A 16,274-nucleotide genomic window follows, 5' to 3' on the forward strand; every position below is an offset into this window, starting at 1 on the left:
CCCCACAGGACCCGGGGCAGCCCACCCTACCCCACCGCAGAGGAAACTGTACCCACCCCAACATTCAATCATCTCCCAGACTACACAAGACAACAACCTCTAGGTTAAGTTTATTCTCCACCTCTCCTATGTCTCTCCCCCACCTGCAGAGTGGACTCCTGCAAGGATGGAACAACCTCCCTGCCAGTTGAAGAGCCCCCCAGTTAGGCCGATGCACAAGAGGCCCCCTGCGCCAGGGCTGAGCCCCCGTGTTAGTTAAACCCTCTGAATGAAAGAGCTTATGATCATACAGAGTCACTAACCTTGACTACGGTAATGCAATAAGTAAAGCTATACTCCCACACCCAGTGACTATGGCTATGAGCTCGACTTTCCTGTGATCAAAATGTGAACTTAGACAGATATATGTGTGCTTTGATTGTGGTTGATTGGGCTCACAAGCTTGTCGTGGTCTTTGAATGTTTCCCTTGTTAGTGAAAGACTATTCTTCTATTGGTTTAGTGCACCTCTTCCCCAACTATGACATCATAGATGGCTTCAAACTGTTCTTCACTCTGCCCTCACATTTTTACATATTAAATGCCGTGGAACAGCATAAGGAGGAACGTCCTAAACTTTGACAGTAAAACATTAAACCCACAAAATCACACTAAACACAGGCGTGGAAAATCCTGTCAGATTTGTTTAGAGAAAATTTTAATTAGAACAATTTAAAAGAAAGAAAGTGAAGAATCATAAATGGAAAGTTGTGTGGTTGAGAATCTGCAGGTGGCCATACAGAATCCAAGGCTTCTGTAAAAGTAAGATTTATTTTCCAGCAGTGGGGAGAAGAATGTTTTAGCCACAACATGTAAAAACACTGCCCCATGGTAAAACAAACATATGGGAGTTTGAAAGACATCATCCAGAACAACATTCCTGACAAGCCAGAAACCAACCAACCTTCCAAGAACTACACCATCGCTCATTTGGACAAAGTATTAGCCCCTGACTCATTTCAAACATTTAATTAGGTAGAAACTCATCCTGGTGCTAAAAATTGTCACAGGCGACTAATTTAAAAGTATAGAATATCCGAACAGTGCTTTAGTGGCCTTTCCTCCAACATCAACTTCAGGTAGTGGACATGCTGAAAGGTTGATACGACTCCTCTTACCCTCAAAAGGGAGTTCTTGTTGCTTCACAAAGATAACACAAGCAAACAATTCACATCTACTTTATTTTTGTAACCCCACCCTGCAGAGTCCAGACGCTAGCAGTGTGCTTCTGTGAATGGAATACCTGTCAGCTGGATAGGAACAAATCTTTATACCGATTTAAAATATCCACAGTCCTGGTGGATGAATCTTAAGGACCTAATGATGGTAATTCTTCAGGACTAAAATGTTAAGTTTTACAGAGCTTAGCCTCGTTTATTTGAGGGTTGTCCCAAATGTCCAACGGTGACAAGATGATTTGGAAATATCTGCTAGGAAGCAAGTCAGGTTTACTAAACGATTTATGTTGTGTACACGGAAGCCTTTGCATCTTCTACAACCCTCACTGCTTCACCTGAGTGAAGTAATCGTGTCCTTTACTATGTAGATCTAAAGCAGGCACACAGCCACACAAACACCAAACAAACAGAACTGAATTTAAAAATGTAGACGATCCATTAAGTGTAATCTTAAAAGAAAATGTAAGACAATTAAAACATTTCAGAGTCATTATTATGCCTCAGAAAAAGTTCATAAAAGAAACCCAACTTCATTATAAGTCGTTAGCATTTTTAAATCCTATTTTCTATGCAAGAGGTGACACACGAAACTCAACTGAAGGGAATATTTGAACAGAACAAATTTGTATAACCAAATTCTTTGGTTTAAATATATGCTGGTCTCTGTCAGCAAGTCTTCCTGATGGTGAATTGGCATGAACATTATAAGGAAGTAATTTTAATAGTTTGTTTTTAAGACTCCATTGGATTTTTATTTTAGAACAGGCATTTTGTTTAAATGTGAAAAACATTTGCGCTGTGCACAGCACAGCCAAGGCTTGCCACTGACTATTTAGTCAGTGGCAAGCTTTCAAAATTCAGCCAATCAGATTTTCAAAGCAGAAGGATTTCAGTGTCATGACTCACCTGAATGAACCTCCTCAATGTGACTACAGCTCAGTGTGTCTGATAGGTCGGCATTTGGCTTGGAGTTATAGGTCACGTGTTCGGGGCTTCCCCTGCTGTCTGACTCGGCCTCTACAGCACCCTGGCTCAGAGGCTCCAACGTGTTAAAGCAGCGTGCCCACTGGCTGACAGGCTTGGCGGGACGCCCAATCAGAACACCCAGAGAGGGATCTGACCTCCGACCTTGAAGGACCTCGCGTGTCTTTTCTATCCCACAATGAAGCAGGCGATAGTAGAGAAGAGCCTGATCACGCACGCACATGTCTGTCTCCTCCTCTGGAAAACACAAGGGCATAAAAAATTTTCTATTTTTATCATGATCTGTCTGTATACACATATGTGCACACACATAAACACAAACCTATGCAGTAGTGCAGCAGTCTTCCCAGCATGTCTTGTGTCTCAGCAGGCCGACACAGGAAAAGTCTCATGGTGGCTGTCAGCAGCTCCATCTTGATTCCCAGAGAAGCCTCGCTTCTCACTCTATCGATGAGCACTTCCAAAGTGTAGGGGGCAGTGGAAATTCGCTCCCCATACACACCCAGCAACCAGAGCAAAGCCTGCCTGCCCTAGTGAAGGAGGCAGTGGAATATTTAGATCTAAGTCTAGTCAACAGAAGTGGGTTCACTGTCGTCCAATATAACTACCAAGAAATGCTTGGTAGTATAATTACCCAGTGCCAAGCTTGTTTTTATCTCCTCAAAAGATAGTTCTACTCCAAAGTACAGTTCTGAAACATATCTGCATTTCTACTTCATGCATTTATTACACCCCCAACTCCAAAAGAATGCGTTCAGTCGTTATAATGGGGGAAACTATACAGAAAAAAGTTCTTGTACTGGGCTGCTGTAGAATACTGCCAAGTTTGCCATTATAACATTGGAGCATATGGCGACTATCTCACTTCATTTGCCACCCCTTGATATTTCAGCGGTCTAAAAGAAAGTTTCAAGGATTTTTTTCTATACATCAGTGTGAATAAGAGAGCAGCCGCAAGCAGCGCAGTGAGAGCAGATATTTTCAATCTGATTATCTCAGCTACATGGTTCTGGCATTAAGCACATGGGACAGGTAATGAAAAATTAAAACAGCTTGTTTCAGACAAATGAACTTAGTGCCCTGCTAACAAGGATTAGTTTCAACTGTAAATTAGAGCAGGGCAATATGGCCAAAAATATTTATCACGATATATATTTGAAAATTTGCGATAACGATATAACTGACGATATAATTGATGCGAGACAAAATACAACTCCACAACATTACTAGCGCAAAAAGACAACGTTCCATTTATTTTCACTTAAACAAGAAGCTGGTTTTTATGTACATTAAAGCTTTATAAAAATGTAACAGTGCAAATGCAAATTCCTTGCTGAAAGTTTAACCAAAAGGCATTTCCAGTAGAAATGGGCTGACATATCTTGAGCATAACCATGTATAATATCCACTGAAGTTAAAAAGAGGTGCTTTGCAACATTAAACTGCAGTGTGCAGTACGTATTTTTCGTACCATAAGGTGCACGGGATTATAACGCACATTAAGCGAAACAAAGCAGTCAGATAAATCAAACTTTATTAAACTCATTCTTCTTGCTTCCTCCACTTCTGTACCATTGATTCATTAATGTTGAATTCTCTGGCAGCTGCTCTATTCCCATGTTGTTGCAGTATATTAATGACTAACCTCATATTGTGGATGGATTATTTCAGTTGTTCTCCTGACTGAAGTTTGGTCCGTTTACAGCATCCTGCCATGCGATTGCATTAGTCTCTAACTATCAGGAACCTTAACGTTAACTTTTATAAGTGGAAAAGTGTTAGTGTTCGTCCTCCAGCTTCACTGTTTATGTTATGCTAACATAGCTGTGTCGCTAGCGATCACGTAGCACATCATTATATACCAACTAGCCCAACTTCAGTAACCCTACAAACGTCACTGCTGTTTAGTTTCCTGTCTTCATTTATGTTGGAAGTGATAGCAGAGCTGTACGTTTGAATTTTTTCAGAAATCTCTCAGTCAGCGAGCTAACTTCCGCTAGCTTCCTGCTAACTTCTAACTCCGTTAAATGTAATAAATTTTGTTTTCATGGATGCCTGGAAGTTAAACTTCATAGTTACACCTGGTAAAGCAGCAATGCTGATCGTTTTATTAAAGATGAAAGAATTTAGACAGTTTTTAACTCTCAGTGATGCTGCAGTGTTCGTTTGACCAGAAGGATACGGAGTTTAGGACCCAGATTACTCCCACATTTAAGAGCATCTTAGTCCGACAAATACGACAATAACGACGGCCGCTTGCATGTTCTGCAAAGAAATGTGCTTTGTCGTCTATCTGACGGACAAACACCAAACCAGTTCCACATCACTGAAGTTGCACCATTTTTACAAACCAATTCTGGTTCATCTGTTTCACTCAACAATCGGCCATGTGCGTATGAAAACAAAGGCACTGCGCATGCGCGTTTTACTCATATTCTATTGCGATATTTCATTTTCCTATCGTTGCCTAACATTATACCGGTATTACCGTGAACGTTATAATATGGCCCAGCCCTACTGTGAATCATATACAACTACCAGAAACCAGAGTTGCAGAATAACAATAGGAACTCATTAGGATATATCTACTTTAATGGGGGAATCTGGTAATTTCACTTGCACTTAGCATGAAAAGAAACCTGGCATCAATTCAAATACTTTGGAGGCAATCACTGACCAGAAAATCACGTAATTTGTTCCCATTTCTTCACTTTAAACTATGTTTCATAAATTGTGTTTAAAGTTAAGATAGGCAAGGCAAGGCAAATTTATTTGTATAGCACAATTCAACAACAAGGTGATTCAAAGTGCTTTACAGAGACATTAGAAACAAAAACAAATAAAAAGCATGATTTAAAATTAATTAAAACAAGCAAACAAACAAACTAACTAAACACACACATTTCAGATAGCTTGATTAGCATAAAATTATATGAAACAAAGAAGTTGTTGGCCTAAAAACTAGCTACGACAGATGAACAATATCTGAATGTCAAGACATAAGTAGAAGTGCAGCAGATCTGACCAGACATAGGACCTGAGAGATGCATCTGGGCTTTTGACTGATCCATTAATTGTTGACTCATTCAGAAAGTCCTTTATAAAGGAAAGTAAAGAGGAAGAAAAGGCTGAAGAACAAACTGCACAATCACTAGACTGACAATCAGTGGCAACAGGTCTTATTGTGGCTACTCTATAACCAACGGCTGTGGCAGGCTAAACGTGGGTACTGAAGACGTGCATCAGTAAACAAATAAAATGCACTTCTGAGCTGTTTGTTCTACTTATTTAACCATTACACTGTCCAAACCACAAGTCAGTACAAGGGATCCAAAAAAACCCAAATGCACAGACTCCACAAACAAATACAACTGTTGCACCAATTATTACACCAAACTGCAGCAACAAATTGTGTATCAAACTGCAGTGAACTGAAAGTTTCACCTTATGCTCACCCTACCTTTCTACTAATCAAACAATATATGAGGTGAACAGGTGGGTGCAACCACCATTGTTGCCTAGTCACACCCCACAACTGTGCACCAAAACACGTGCTTTCGCATTCTAAACCAACGCATTTGTGCCCCAAAAGGAAAAACTCACACACGGCAAGTGAAATTTGAAATATATGATTGAAATCATTTTCAAAATGCGCAGAGAAGATTAGGAGAGAGATACAACAGTGAGAGTCTACAGCTGTAAAGCACAATGGAGGTTTGTGACTACATTTGAGCCAATGATGTTGGAAATCTTGTCAGAACCGATGGACTTATGAAGACAGAACATTACCGTCAGATTTAGAGCCATCGTGTAATAGCATCTGATTGGCAACAGATTCATTTTTCGGCACGACAGTGATCCCAAACACAATGCCAGTCCAGCAAAAAACATACCTGAATAGAAAAACATGTCTGGGTCTCCCCAGAGCCCAGACCTTAACATTACTGAAGTAGAGAACAGCCAACATCAAAGAAGAGCTTTAAATGTTCCTAAAGAAGCCTGGAGAACTATTCCTGAAGACTCATGTTGAAGAATAAAGCTGATTACACCAAATATTGACTTTCAGGCTCCTTAGAATTGTACAAACCCCGTTTTTACCTTATTTACTATATTTCTGTGTTTGTTTGCACGTTTCAATAAAGCGCTGAACCTAGTTCGCTGTTTTCTACCAAAATATGAAAGAGAGGCTCATGAACTTTGCACAGTGCTCTATACCCTATATAAGAGGATAGAGAAAATGAAAAAAATTATTAATGGATGCTTGGGATTATGTTCACCAACTTGACCATAACTGAAATATATCGTTACAACAGACTGAAATAACTTTGCAGAATTATGAAAGTAAATTTAAATTTCAGCATATAAAATAAAATACCATGATAATGCCCTGTAGAATAAAAAAAAGTTTCTGTTAAGTCTATTTCTGATAATACTTTTGCCAATTTGTATTTTCAAAACAGGACATCTACAGCACATACTCATTTATGGCATGATATTGTTTTTTCTTGCACTCAGTATATAGGTATGGCAGGATCTAACCTGGATATCCTGCAGTGTTTCCTCGCAGCCATCCAGTGCAAGGCACACAGTGTCGCTACACTGGGGACACACCCAGACCAGGTCACGCATTGTCTGCACCACCGCTGAGAAGGGTAGCAGGAGAGTAGAGAGACAAAAAGTGTGGTGAAAGAGTAAAAAACCAGTTCATGAAGCTGTTTGTGTGTATACTGTACTGTATGTGGGAGGTTGTGGAACTGATGTTTTTACCAGAAGTGATATGATCCTGTTTGAGTCCAAGCAGCCCAGTGAGGATTTGTAGACATCTGTCGCTGTAGCTGCGTCCAATACGACCTGCATACAATAAAGGCAAACACAGGGCATTAGAGTGACTGATCAAACACATGGATAATGAAATTTTAGAACCTGAGCATGTTCTACACAGAAAATGCAGCACGCTGTGTATTCTTATCCTTAATAAAAGGGATGTCTTGTTTTTTTGCTTATTATTTACTTATTGTCAGACAAATGGGTTAACATTTTGCATTTCAGGAAGGCTGAAAACAAATGAATGTAGAAACTCCATTTGGAAAGAGTGTGTCTACTGGTGTGTAAGATTAACATTAACATCAGCAATTTAAATTTGAAATGAAAAGCAGTTACATTTAGAGAAAAAAATCCTTTAATTCGTAGCTCATAACACAATGAGTCTGGGTAGTGGAACCACAGAGCTGGAATGGTCTTGGTCCCAAACTTTGGTGCTTATAGCGAGATAAAATATTTTCTATTCAGTTGTTTCAATTTCAACATATACTTCACACACACAGGTTCGGGAACACAGCAAAAACATGAAGGCTTATAAATATAAACCAGCCTTCATTTAATACAGTATGAACAGAGTAAGACAAAACATTTGAATATCAGGATGTGTTACTAAATCCATATTATTTACAATCTAGTGCTCCTAATCACTACACCCTCATTAATACAGCAGTCTCTACCTGAAGAAAAAAAAACTACAATAGTAGACACAACAGAGCCTGAGTGTCAAATTACATAATACTGGCACACAGCAGCATGTGTGAACATGTTTACCTATTGCTGAGATTGCAGCCTGGGCAGTGTCAGTGTTGACATCAGTGCAGTATCCTTTCAGCTCATCCAGTATCATTGCTACGTTCTCGTCATTCACCAGCTCTACCAGCACCTGCAACACACAGCAGCTGAAGCTATAGTACTGTCAAAGGATCGCCTCCAGCTGCTAACACTGGGTACTAACTGTGGACTTGTGAAAAAAAGTAGTAATGCAAAAAGCTAAAAATCCAACTCTTGGGGCTTGCTTCAAGATTAAGCTAATCCTTTTGGATATTAACATGTCCAAAGTTAGGAGTACGGCATGGACTGTCTGTTAGGTTTTACCTCCATTAATGGGGTCACTATGAAGCTTCAAAATGCACTCCCAAAAACCAAAGGCTAACATCAAAGTGGCTATGGCCATCTTTTATTTACTGTCTATGCCAAAGTATATACATGTGTGGCGGAGGTGTGGTCCCGGGCGCGTCTGCAGGGGAGGAGTGGTGCAGTGGGCTCAACGGGGCGGTGCTGGAGATGCCGGTGAGAACAGCTGATGGTGATTTGGACTGATAATGGTTTCCTTCCCTTTTTATAGTGAGACGGAGAGGAGCGGAAAGAGAGGGAAATCAGCTGGGACCGACAGCTGTCAGACTGTGTTCAGTCATAACCTGAGAAAATTGTAAATAAATGTGGAACCTGGTGATAAAGACCTGTGTGTGTGTGTACCTGTGTATAGTGCATTTCACAAGTGGTGCCGAAACCCTGTGTCCAGCCGGCGTGGGGATGTCCGACCCACAGGCTGCGCCGCCCGCCCAGCCTTTGCAGTTTCTGGCGCAGATTCTGGCGGAGATGGCGAAGATGAGCCAGGACCAGGCGGTGGTCCAGCGGGCTCACCTGGCTGCGCTGCAGGAGCAGACGGACCGGCAGACGCTGGTTCTGGAGCGGCTGGTTGGAGCCGCTGCTCCGCCGAAGCCTCCACCGCTGTCAGTGGCGATGCCCCGGATGGGGGACGGGGACGACCCCCAGGTTTTCCTGGAGACTTTTCGTGCCATGGCGGAGGCCTGTCAGTGGCCGCAGGTGGAGTGGGCTCCGCGTTTGCTTCCTCTGCTGTCGGGGGAGGCTCAGACGGCGGCCCTGAGTCTGCCGCCGACCTCGAGGAGCAGCTTCCAGGACGTGAGCCGGGCGGTGGTGGACAGGATGGGGCTCACCGCTGAAGATCATCGCCGGCGGTTCCGGGCCTATCAGCTGGCTGCGGCGGATCGGCCGTTTGCTTGGGCCCGGAAGCTGCACGACGCGGCGGTGCACTGGCTGCAGCCGGGATCGTCAGAGGGCGAGACGCTGCTGGTGGACAAGGTGGTGCTGGAGCAGTTCGTGGAGGGGCTGCCTGCGGAGACGGCGAGATGGGTCAGGTGCCACCGTCCCGCGAGTCTGGAGGTGGCGGTAACGTTGGCGGAGGACCACCTTGCCGCTAGAGCGGGGGAACCCGGGGACGGCGGCCGGAGGCCGAGCAAACAAGCCCCAGTGCCGGCACCAAGGCGCCAGGTACCTGCGCCGGGGCAGGCAGAGCGGGCGCTGGCGCTGAGCCCCACTAATCCTTTTGCTGCGTTTGTGCCTTCCCAGGGATCAGACATGAGCAGTGCCGCCCCTGAGCCACGGAAAACAGCGCAGACGCCGGGGCAGGAGTGCGGGCAACCGGGACACCTGAGGAGGGACTGTCCTCTGATGGAGGTGGGGCAGGTGTTCCGCGTTGCCGGTGCCCCAGCACCCTCTTCCGGTCCAGGAGGGACGTACAGCCTTCCGGTAAGGACTCGAGGGGGTATACACCATGCTTTGGTGGACACGGGCTGCACGCAGACCCTCGTGCACCAAGGCTTGGTTCGCCCCGGGGCATTGCTGGAGGCAGAATGGGTGGAGGTGAAGTGTGTTCATGGTGATGTTCACAGGTATCCCATAGTGCCGCTGTTATTAAAGTATAAGGGCAAAACGCATAGGGTAACGGCTGCGGTTAGCCCGCGCCTGTCGCATCCCCTAATTCTGGGCACGAATTGGCCGGGGTTTCATCATCTGTTGGGACAGTATGCGGGAATGCGATCACGACCGTTAGTAGCATGTAGTGTCTGCGCGGCGCTCAGCGGTGATGCGGGGTCGTCCGACACTGACTCCAGGGAGGGGGAGACGGCGGGTCCTTCATGGGAGGCCCCGCCGGCTCCGGAAGTTTCCCCCATGGGTGATTTCCCACTGGAGCAGTCTCGTGATGACACCCTACGCTCAGCCTTTGACCAGGTGATTGAGATTGATGGTCACGTGGTGCGCCCTGAAGTCGTGCGGACCTACCCGCGCTTCATTTTATTAAAAGATAGGTTATATCGAGTGAGTTGTGACACTCCCACGGAGGAGACACACACTCAGTTGTTGGTGCTGCAGGGCCGCCGGGAAACGATTTTCCAGCCAGCTCATTATAACCCCATGGCAGGGCATATGGGATACAAAAAAACTCTGGAGTGAATAACGGCCCGATTTTATTGGCCGGGCATCCGAGCGGATGTGCGCCACTGGTGCGCGTCCTGCCCGGACTGCCAACTTGTTAATCAGCCGGCCACACCAAAAGCGCCTTTGCGCCCGCTCCCACTTATAGAGGTCCCGTTTGAGCGCATTGGCATGGACCTCATCGGGCCGTTTCATCGGAGTGCACGTGGTTACCGCTTTGTATTAGTCCTGGTGGATTATGCAACGCGGTACCCGGAAGCAGTCCCCCTGCGCAACATCTCTGCAAAGAGTGTGGCGCAGGCACTGTTTCAGGTCATCTCCCGAGTCGGAATCCCGAAAGAGATACTGACTGACCAGGGCACGTCGTTTATGTCTCGTACACTGCGGGAACTGTACGAATTACTGGGCATTAAATCTATTCGGACCAGCGTCTACCACCCTCAGACGGATGGCCTGGTGGAGCAGCTGAATAAGACTTTAAAGTCCATGATTCGTAAGTTCATTAACGAGGATGAACGCAATTGGGATCGCTGGCTAGACCCTCTGTTATTTGCAGTGCGGGAGGTGCCCCAGGCCTCCACGGTATTTTCTCCCTTTGAATTGCTGTTCGGCAGGAAGCCGCGTGAGGTGCTCGACCTGATTAAAGAAAGCTGGGAGGACGGTCCGAGCCCCGCTAAGAATGAGATTCAGTACGTGTTGGACCTGAGAGCGAAACTCCACACTTTGGGGAGGTTGTCACGGGAGAATTTGCTCCAGGCTCAGCAGCGTCAGCAACGCCTGTATGACAGAGGGGCTAGACTCAGGCAATTTTCACCGGGAGACAAAGTGCTTGTATTACTCCCTTCTTCCAGCTCGAAGTTGCTCGCCAAGTGGCAAGGACCCTTTGTGGTCACACGGCGAGTCGGGGACGTTGACTATGAGGTCGCTTAGTCGGACAGGGGAGGGGCCACGCAGATTTATCACCTCAATCTCCTTAAAGAGTGGCGAGAGGCTGAAACCGCTTCTCTGGTAAGCCTGGTTAAGGAGAGAGATGAGTTGGGGCCGGAGGTGCCAAATTCCATCATCCCCGCCTCTCTCCCTTGTGATGACCACCTCACACAGGCCCAGATAGCGGACGTTGTCGCGTTACAACAGCGGTTTGCAGATGTGTTCTCCCCCCTGCCAGGCCGAACGTCTCTCATTGAGCATCATTTTGTAACACAGCCTGGCGTGACTGTGCGTTCACGGCCCTACAGGCTTCCTGAGCATAAACGGCAAATCGTTCAGAGGGAATTGGCTGAAATGCAGAAAATGGGAGTGATAGAAGAGTCGCACAGCGCCTGGTGTAGCCCCATCTTTCTTGTGGTGAAAAAGGATGGGTCTATATGGTTCTGTGTCAACTATCGCAAGGTGAATGAAGTGTCACGTTTTGATGCCTATCGACGAGCTCCTGGATCGGCTGGGCACGGCCCGTTTTCTCACGACACTGGATTTAACCAAGGGCTACTGGCAGATTCCCTTGTCTGCCGAGTCCAGGGAGAAAACGGCCTTCTCCACTTCGTACGGGTTGTACCAATTCGTTACGCTTCCGTTCGGCTTGTTCGGAGCCCCAACCACCTTTCAGCGCCTCATGGACCGGGTGCTGCGTCCGCACGCTGCATATGCTGCTGCCTACCTGGATGACGTGATCATCCACAGCGACACCTGGGCGGAGCATGTGCAGCAGGTGGCCGCGGTCCTGGAGTCCCTGAGGAGGGCGGGGCTCACGGCCAACCCGAAGAAGTGTGCGGTTGGACGGAGGGAGGTACAGTATCTGGGGTACCACTTGGGGGGCGGGCAGGTGCGTCCACAGGTGGAGAAGACGGCGGCTATTGCATCCTGCCCGCGCCCAAGACTAAAAAGGAGGTGAGATGGTTTCTGGGGCTGGCAGGTTACTATCGCCGTTTCGTGCCAGGGTTTGTGCAGCTGACCAGCCCCTTGACCGATCTCACCCGAAAGGGTGCTCCGGATCTGGTTCAGTGGACGGGGTCGTGCCAAGCGGCGTTTGTGCAGGTGAAAAAGTCTCTCTGTGGGGAACCGCTGCTTCACACTCCTAACTTTTCCCTCCCTTTTGTTCTGTAGACTGACACCTCGAACAGAGGGCCGTTTTGTCCCAGCAGGTAAAGGGGGCCGACCGTCCCGTTCTTTACATCAGCCGGAAGCTGGCAGAGCGTGAAAGACGGTACAGCACTGTGGAGAAGGAGTGCTTGGCTATCCGGTGGGCGGTCGACTCCCTTCGCTATTACCTCCTGGGGCGCTCGTTCACCCTCTGCTCGGACCACGCCCCGCTGCAGTGGCTCCACCGCATGAAGGATGCCAACGCCCGGATCACCCGGTGGTATCTGGCTTTACAGCCCTTTAAGTTCAAGGTGGTCCATAGGCCGGGGGCTCGCGGGGGGGGGGGGGGGGGGGAGTAGGTTCGGCCGGACGGCTCCCCGGCCTCAGTCGGGCGGTGGGGGTGTGTGGCGGAGGTGTGGTCCCGGGCGCGTCTGCAGGGGAGGAGTGGTGCAGTGGGCTCAACGGGGCGGTGCTGGAGATGCCGGTGAGAACAGCTGATGGCGATTTGGACTGATAATGGTTTCCTTCCCTTTTTATAGTGAGACGGAGAGGAGCGGAAAGAGAGGGAAATCAGCTGGGACCGACAGCTGTCAGACTGTGTTCAGTCATAACCTGAGAAAATTGTAAATAAATGTGGAACCTGGTGATAAAGACCTGTGTGTGTGTACCTGTGTATAGTGAATTTCACAACATGAAAGCAGTGTCATGGAGCATCCTGACCAAAAGGAGGAAATACAAACTTATCAAAGCACCTGAAAGATGTTTCCACATCTGTACAAAGAATTCATGCTAAGGGGGTTTCAGGTGTTTGTTAAACTTGGCAGCTGTGAACCAGTTGGGATCAAACTCCACCCCTCCAGCTATCTGTTACAAAAGGATTAATTACTTTGTCGGGGTGTGGAGTTAGCTCACAGTTTGGGTAAAATGGAGATGGACAGATTGGCATTGTACCGTCAACAAGGTGAGCATTGTATAACGCTACTGAGGAGGCAAATGACCCAGAAGGTAAACCTCTCAACCACGTCTACATTGAGAATCTCACCTATGAATATGAGCACTAATTAGTGATAAAAATGTTGAGTTTGAATAGCAACTCAAATACAGTTGTTCCTCATTAGGTTTGTAGCTACCTGAGGAACCGAGATAAGCAGAAAACTAGAGGGAGCTTGTAGATGGGGGTGCTCTGAAAAGAGTCCGTTGAGGCTGTTTGAGCATGCTGGGTGCCTTCAATTGGAGTTTTTTCAGGCACACAACCTGGGATAAGATGCAGAACATGTAGAGACTCAGCATCTCACTTGTCAGGATCTCCCAGGAAGAGATGGTAAGTGCTCTTATATAGCCATTTATGTAACTTGCCTCATTCACACAAACACTGTTTGCTATCAAAAGTGCATTTTACCGATGGATGCATCAAAGAGAAACTTGGGGTTAGGATCTCACCCAGGGACGTTTGGGTAAGAGCTGGAGCTGCCAGGGATCAAACCTCCCATCTTCTGATTAATAGATGCCCCACTTTACCTCCTGAGCTACAGCCACCCAGGATGGAAAATGATCCTGTGTAAAGGAAATTCTAACTACCCTGTTTAGCCAGCTGCAATCTGACTCTGTGCACAACAAATGGATGAATGAATGGATAATGGAAATAGTGGAGTGGAGTGATGGAGTCTGCCATCATGCTACAAGATGAGTTGACCACTAAGTGAAACTGAGAGAATCTATTCAAGCAGGACTTACTGAGGCAACCTCAGGGTTAACTTTCAGTGTTCTGCAGCATCTGTAATGTCTGGAGTCTGCATTTATTTAATCTCAAGTTTTTCTAAGACATAAAGTTTCCTTTTCCTTTGTAAAAAGCAAGAAGTTGGTCTACCAACACAAAAGTATGTTCTATGTTTACTGGTTAGTTTTACAAAATAAGTATTAGGACTTTGGATTATTACAGCTAAAGTTTTCTTGTTTCAAAAAGCATATCATCATATAAACACAAAAACTGAAGATGAAAAATTCAAAGGATAAGCAAAACTGGCATCACCTGCATCTTCCTTTCTTTGATGTAGGCAGGCTCAGCATAGCCACAGAAGAAACGCTTGTAGTGCGGCCCCAGCAGGCCAGGGACAGAGCGCAGCAACAACTGCAAGCAGACAGACATATCTTTTTTTCTCAGCATGACATGTACACATAAATCCATCTGAACGTAAAAGTAATGAAAAAAATGAATCAGATGCGGTGAATCTGAACTGTTGCTACTCCCTCTGGGGATTAAAAAAGACACACGTCCACATGCCAATGATTCAGTAAGTGATTAAGCTTTTCCACAAAGACAGATTTATCCAGTCAGATGTCAGAATCAGAATCAGAATCAGAATGGGGTTTATTGCCAAATGTTGAGCAGGTTTACAACATTAGGAAATTGCTGCGGTGCTTCAGTGCAAACATAGTGTCATAAATAGCACTTAAATAGACATGGAAAAAAATAAAAGTAGGGATAAGAATTAAAAGTGCTACGTGGGAAGATATGTGCATGAGATATACATGAGATATATACATGAGAATAAGAATTAAGAGTGCTACGTTGAAAGATATATACATGAGTGCAGGTGGTGATCAGTGCCAAACATGGAATGATGCAGTGAACACAGCGTAGGGTCATGTGTTAGTGGTGGGAACAGTCATATGGTTATTGTTCATGTGTCCAACAGCAGAGGGGAAGAAACTGTTCTTATGGCGAGAGGTTCTGGTGCGAATGGACCGGAGCCTCCTGCCTGAGGGGAGCAGGTCAAACAGACTGTGTCCAGGGTGAGAAGGGTCAGCTGAGATCCGAGCTGCACGCCGCAATGTCCTGGAGGTGTACAGGTCCTGCAAAGATGGGAGTCTGCAGCCAATCACCTTCTCAGCAGAGCGCACAACACGCTGCAGTCTCTGTTTGTCCCTGATAGTGGCTCCAGCGTACCACACGGTGATGGAGGAGGTGAGGATGGACTCGATGATTGCAGTGTAGAACTGCATCATCGTCCGTGTTGGCAGGTTGAATTTCTTCAGCTGCCTCAGGAAGTACATCCTCTGCTGGCTGGGCTTTCTTGATGACGGAGGTGATGGTGGGCTCCCACTTCAGGTCCTGGGTGATGGTGGTACCCAGGAAGCGGAATGAGTCCACAGAGGTGATGGGGGTGTCAGTCAGGATGATGGGGGGGAGTGGGGCTGTGTGCTTCCTGAAGTCCACAATAATCTCCACTGTCTTCTGGGCATTCAGCACCAGGTTGTTGTGGCTGCACCAGGACACCAGACGTTCAACCTCCCTCCTGTAGGCAGACTCGTCCCCGTCCGAGATGAGTCCAATAACGGTGGTGTCATCTGCAAACTTGATTAGCTTGACAGACTGGTGGGTGGAGGTGCAGCAGTTGGTGTACAGGGAGAAGAGCAGAGGAGAAAGAACACAGCCCTGAGGGGAGCCGGTGCTGATGGTCCGGGAGTCCGAGACATTCTTTCCCAGCCTCACATGCTGCTTCCTGTCCGTCAGGAAGTCAGTGATCCACCGGCAGATGGGATCAGGCACATTCATCTGGGAAAGCTTGTCTCGGAGATGGTCTGGAAGGATGGTGTTGAAGGCAGAGCTGAAGTCCACAAACAGGATCCTGGCGTAGGTTCCTGGGGAGTCCAGATGCTGCAGGATGAAGTGTAGGGCCAGGTTGATGGCGTCGTCTACAGACCTGTTGGCTCTATATGCAAACTGCAGGGGGTCCAGGAGGGGGGCCGTGAGGGTCCTGAGATGGGAGAGAACTAGGCGCTCAAAAGACTTCATGACCACAGATGTCAGAGCCACGGGTCTGTAGTCATTTAGTCCAGTGATCCTAGGTTTCTTGGGGACAGGGATTATGGTGGAGGACTTGAAGCAGGCAGGCACATGACATGCCTGCAGTGAGGAGTTGAAAATGCCAGAAAACAC

At 46.7% G+C, this 16,274-nt stretch overlaps 1 protein-coding gene across 1 annotated transcript in view; it reads right to left on the reverse strand.

Moving 5' to 3' along the window:
- The window catches only part of ap4b1 (adaptor related protein complex 4 subunit beta 1), a 46,438-nt gene that overhangs the window by 9,620 nt on the left and 20,544 nt on the right, over window positions 1-16,274 (reverse strand). The window contains exons 7-12 of the mRNA XM_026153306.1: window positions 14,364-14,462; window positions 7,793-7,904; window positions 6,968-7,051; window positions 6,740-6,843; window positions 2,523-2,730; window positions 2,123-2,437 (exon numbers count right to left, since the gene is read on the reverse strand). Coding sequence (XP_026009091.1) covers window positions 2,123-2,437; window positions 2,523-2,730; window positions 6,740-6,843; window positions 6,968-7,051; window positions 7,793-7,904; window positions 14,364-14,462 — 922 coding nt within the window. The remainder of the gene's footprint in view (window positions 1-2,122; window positions 2,438-2,522; window positions 2,731-6,739; window positions 6,844-6,967; window positions 7,052-7,792; window positions 7,905-14,363; window positions 14,463-16,274) is intronic.

Source organism: Astatotilapia calliptera, chromosome 20 (assembly GCF_900246225.1).
Source record: "Astatotilapia calliptera chromosome 20, fAstCal1.2, whole genome shotgun sequence".
Taxonomy (NCBI): Eukaryota; Metazoa; Chordata; class Actinopteri; order Cichliformes; family Cichlidae; genus Astatotilapia; species Astatotilapia calliptera.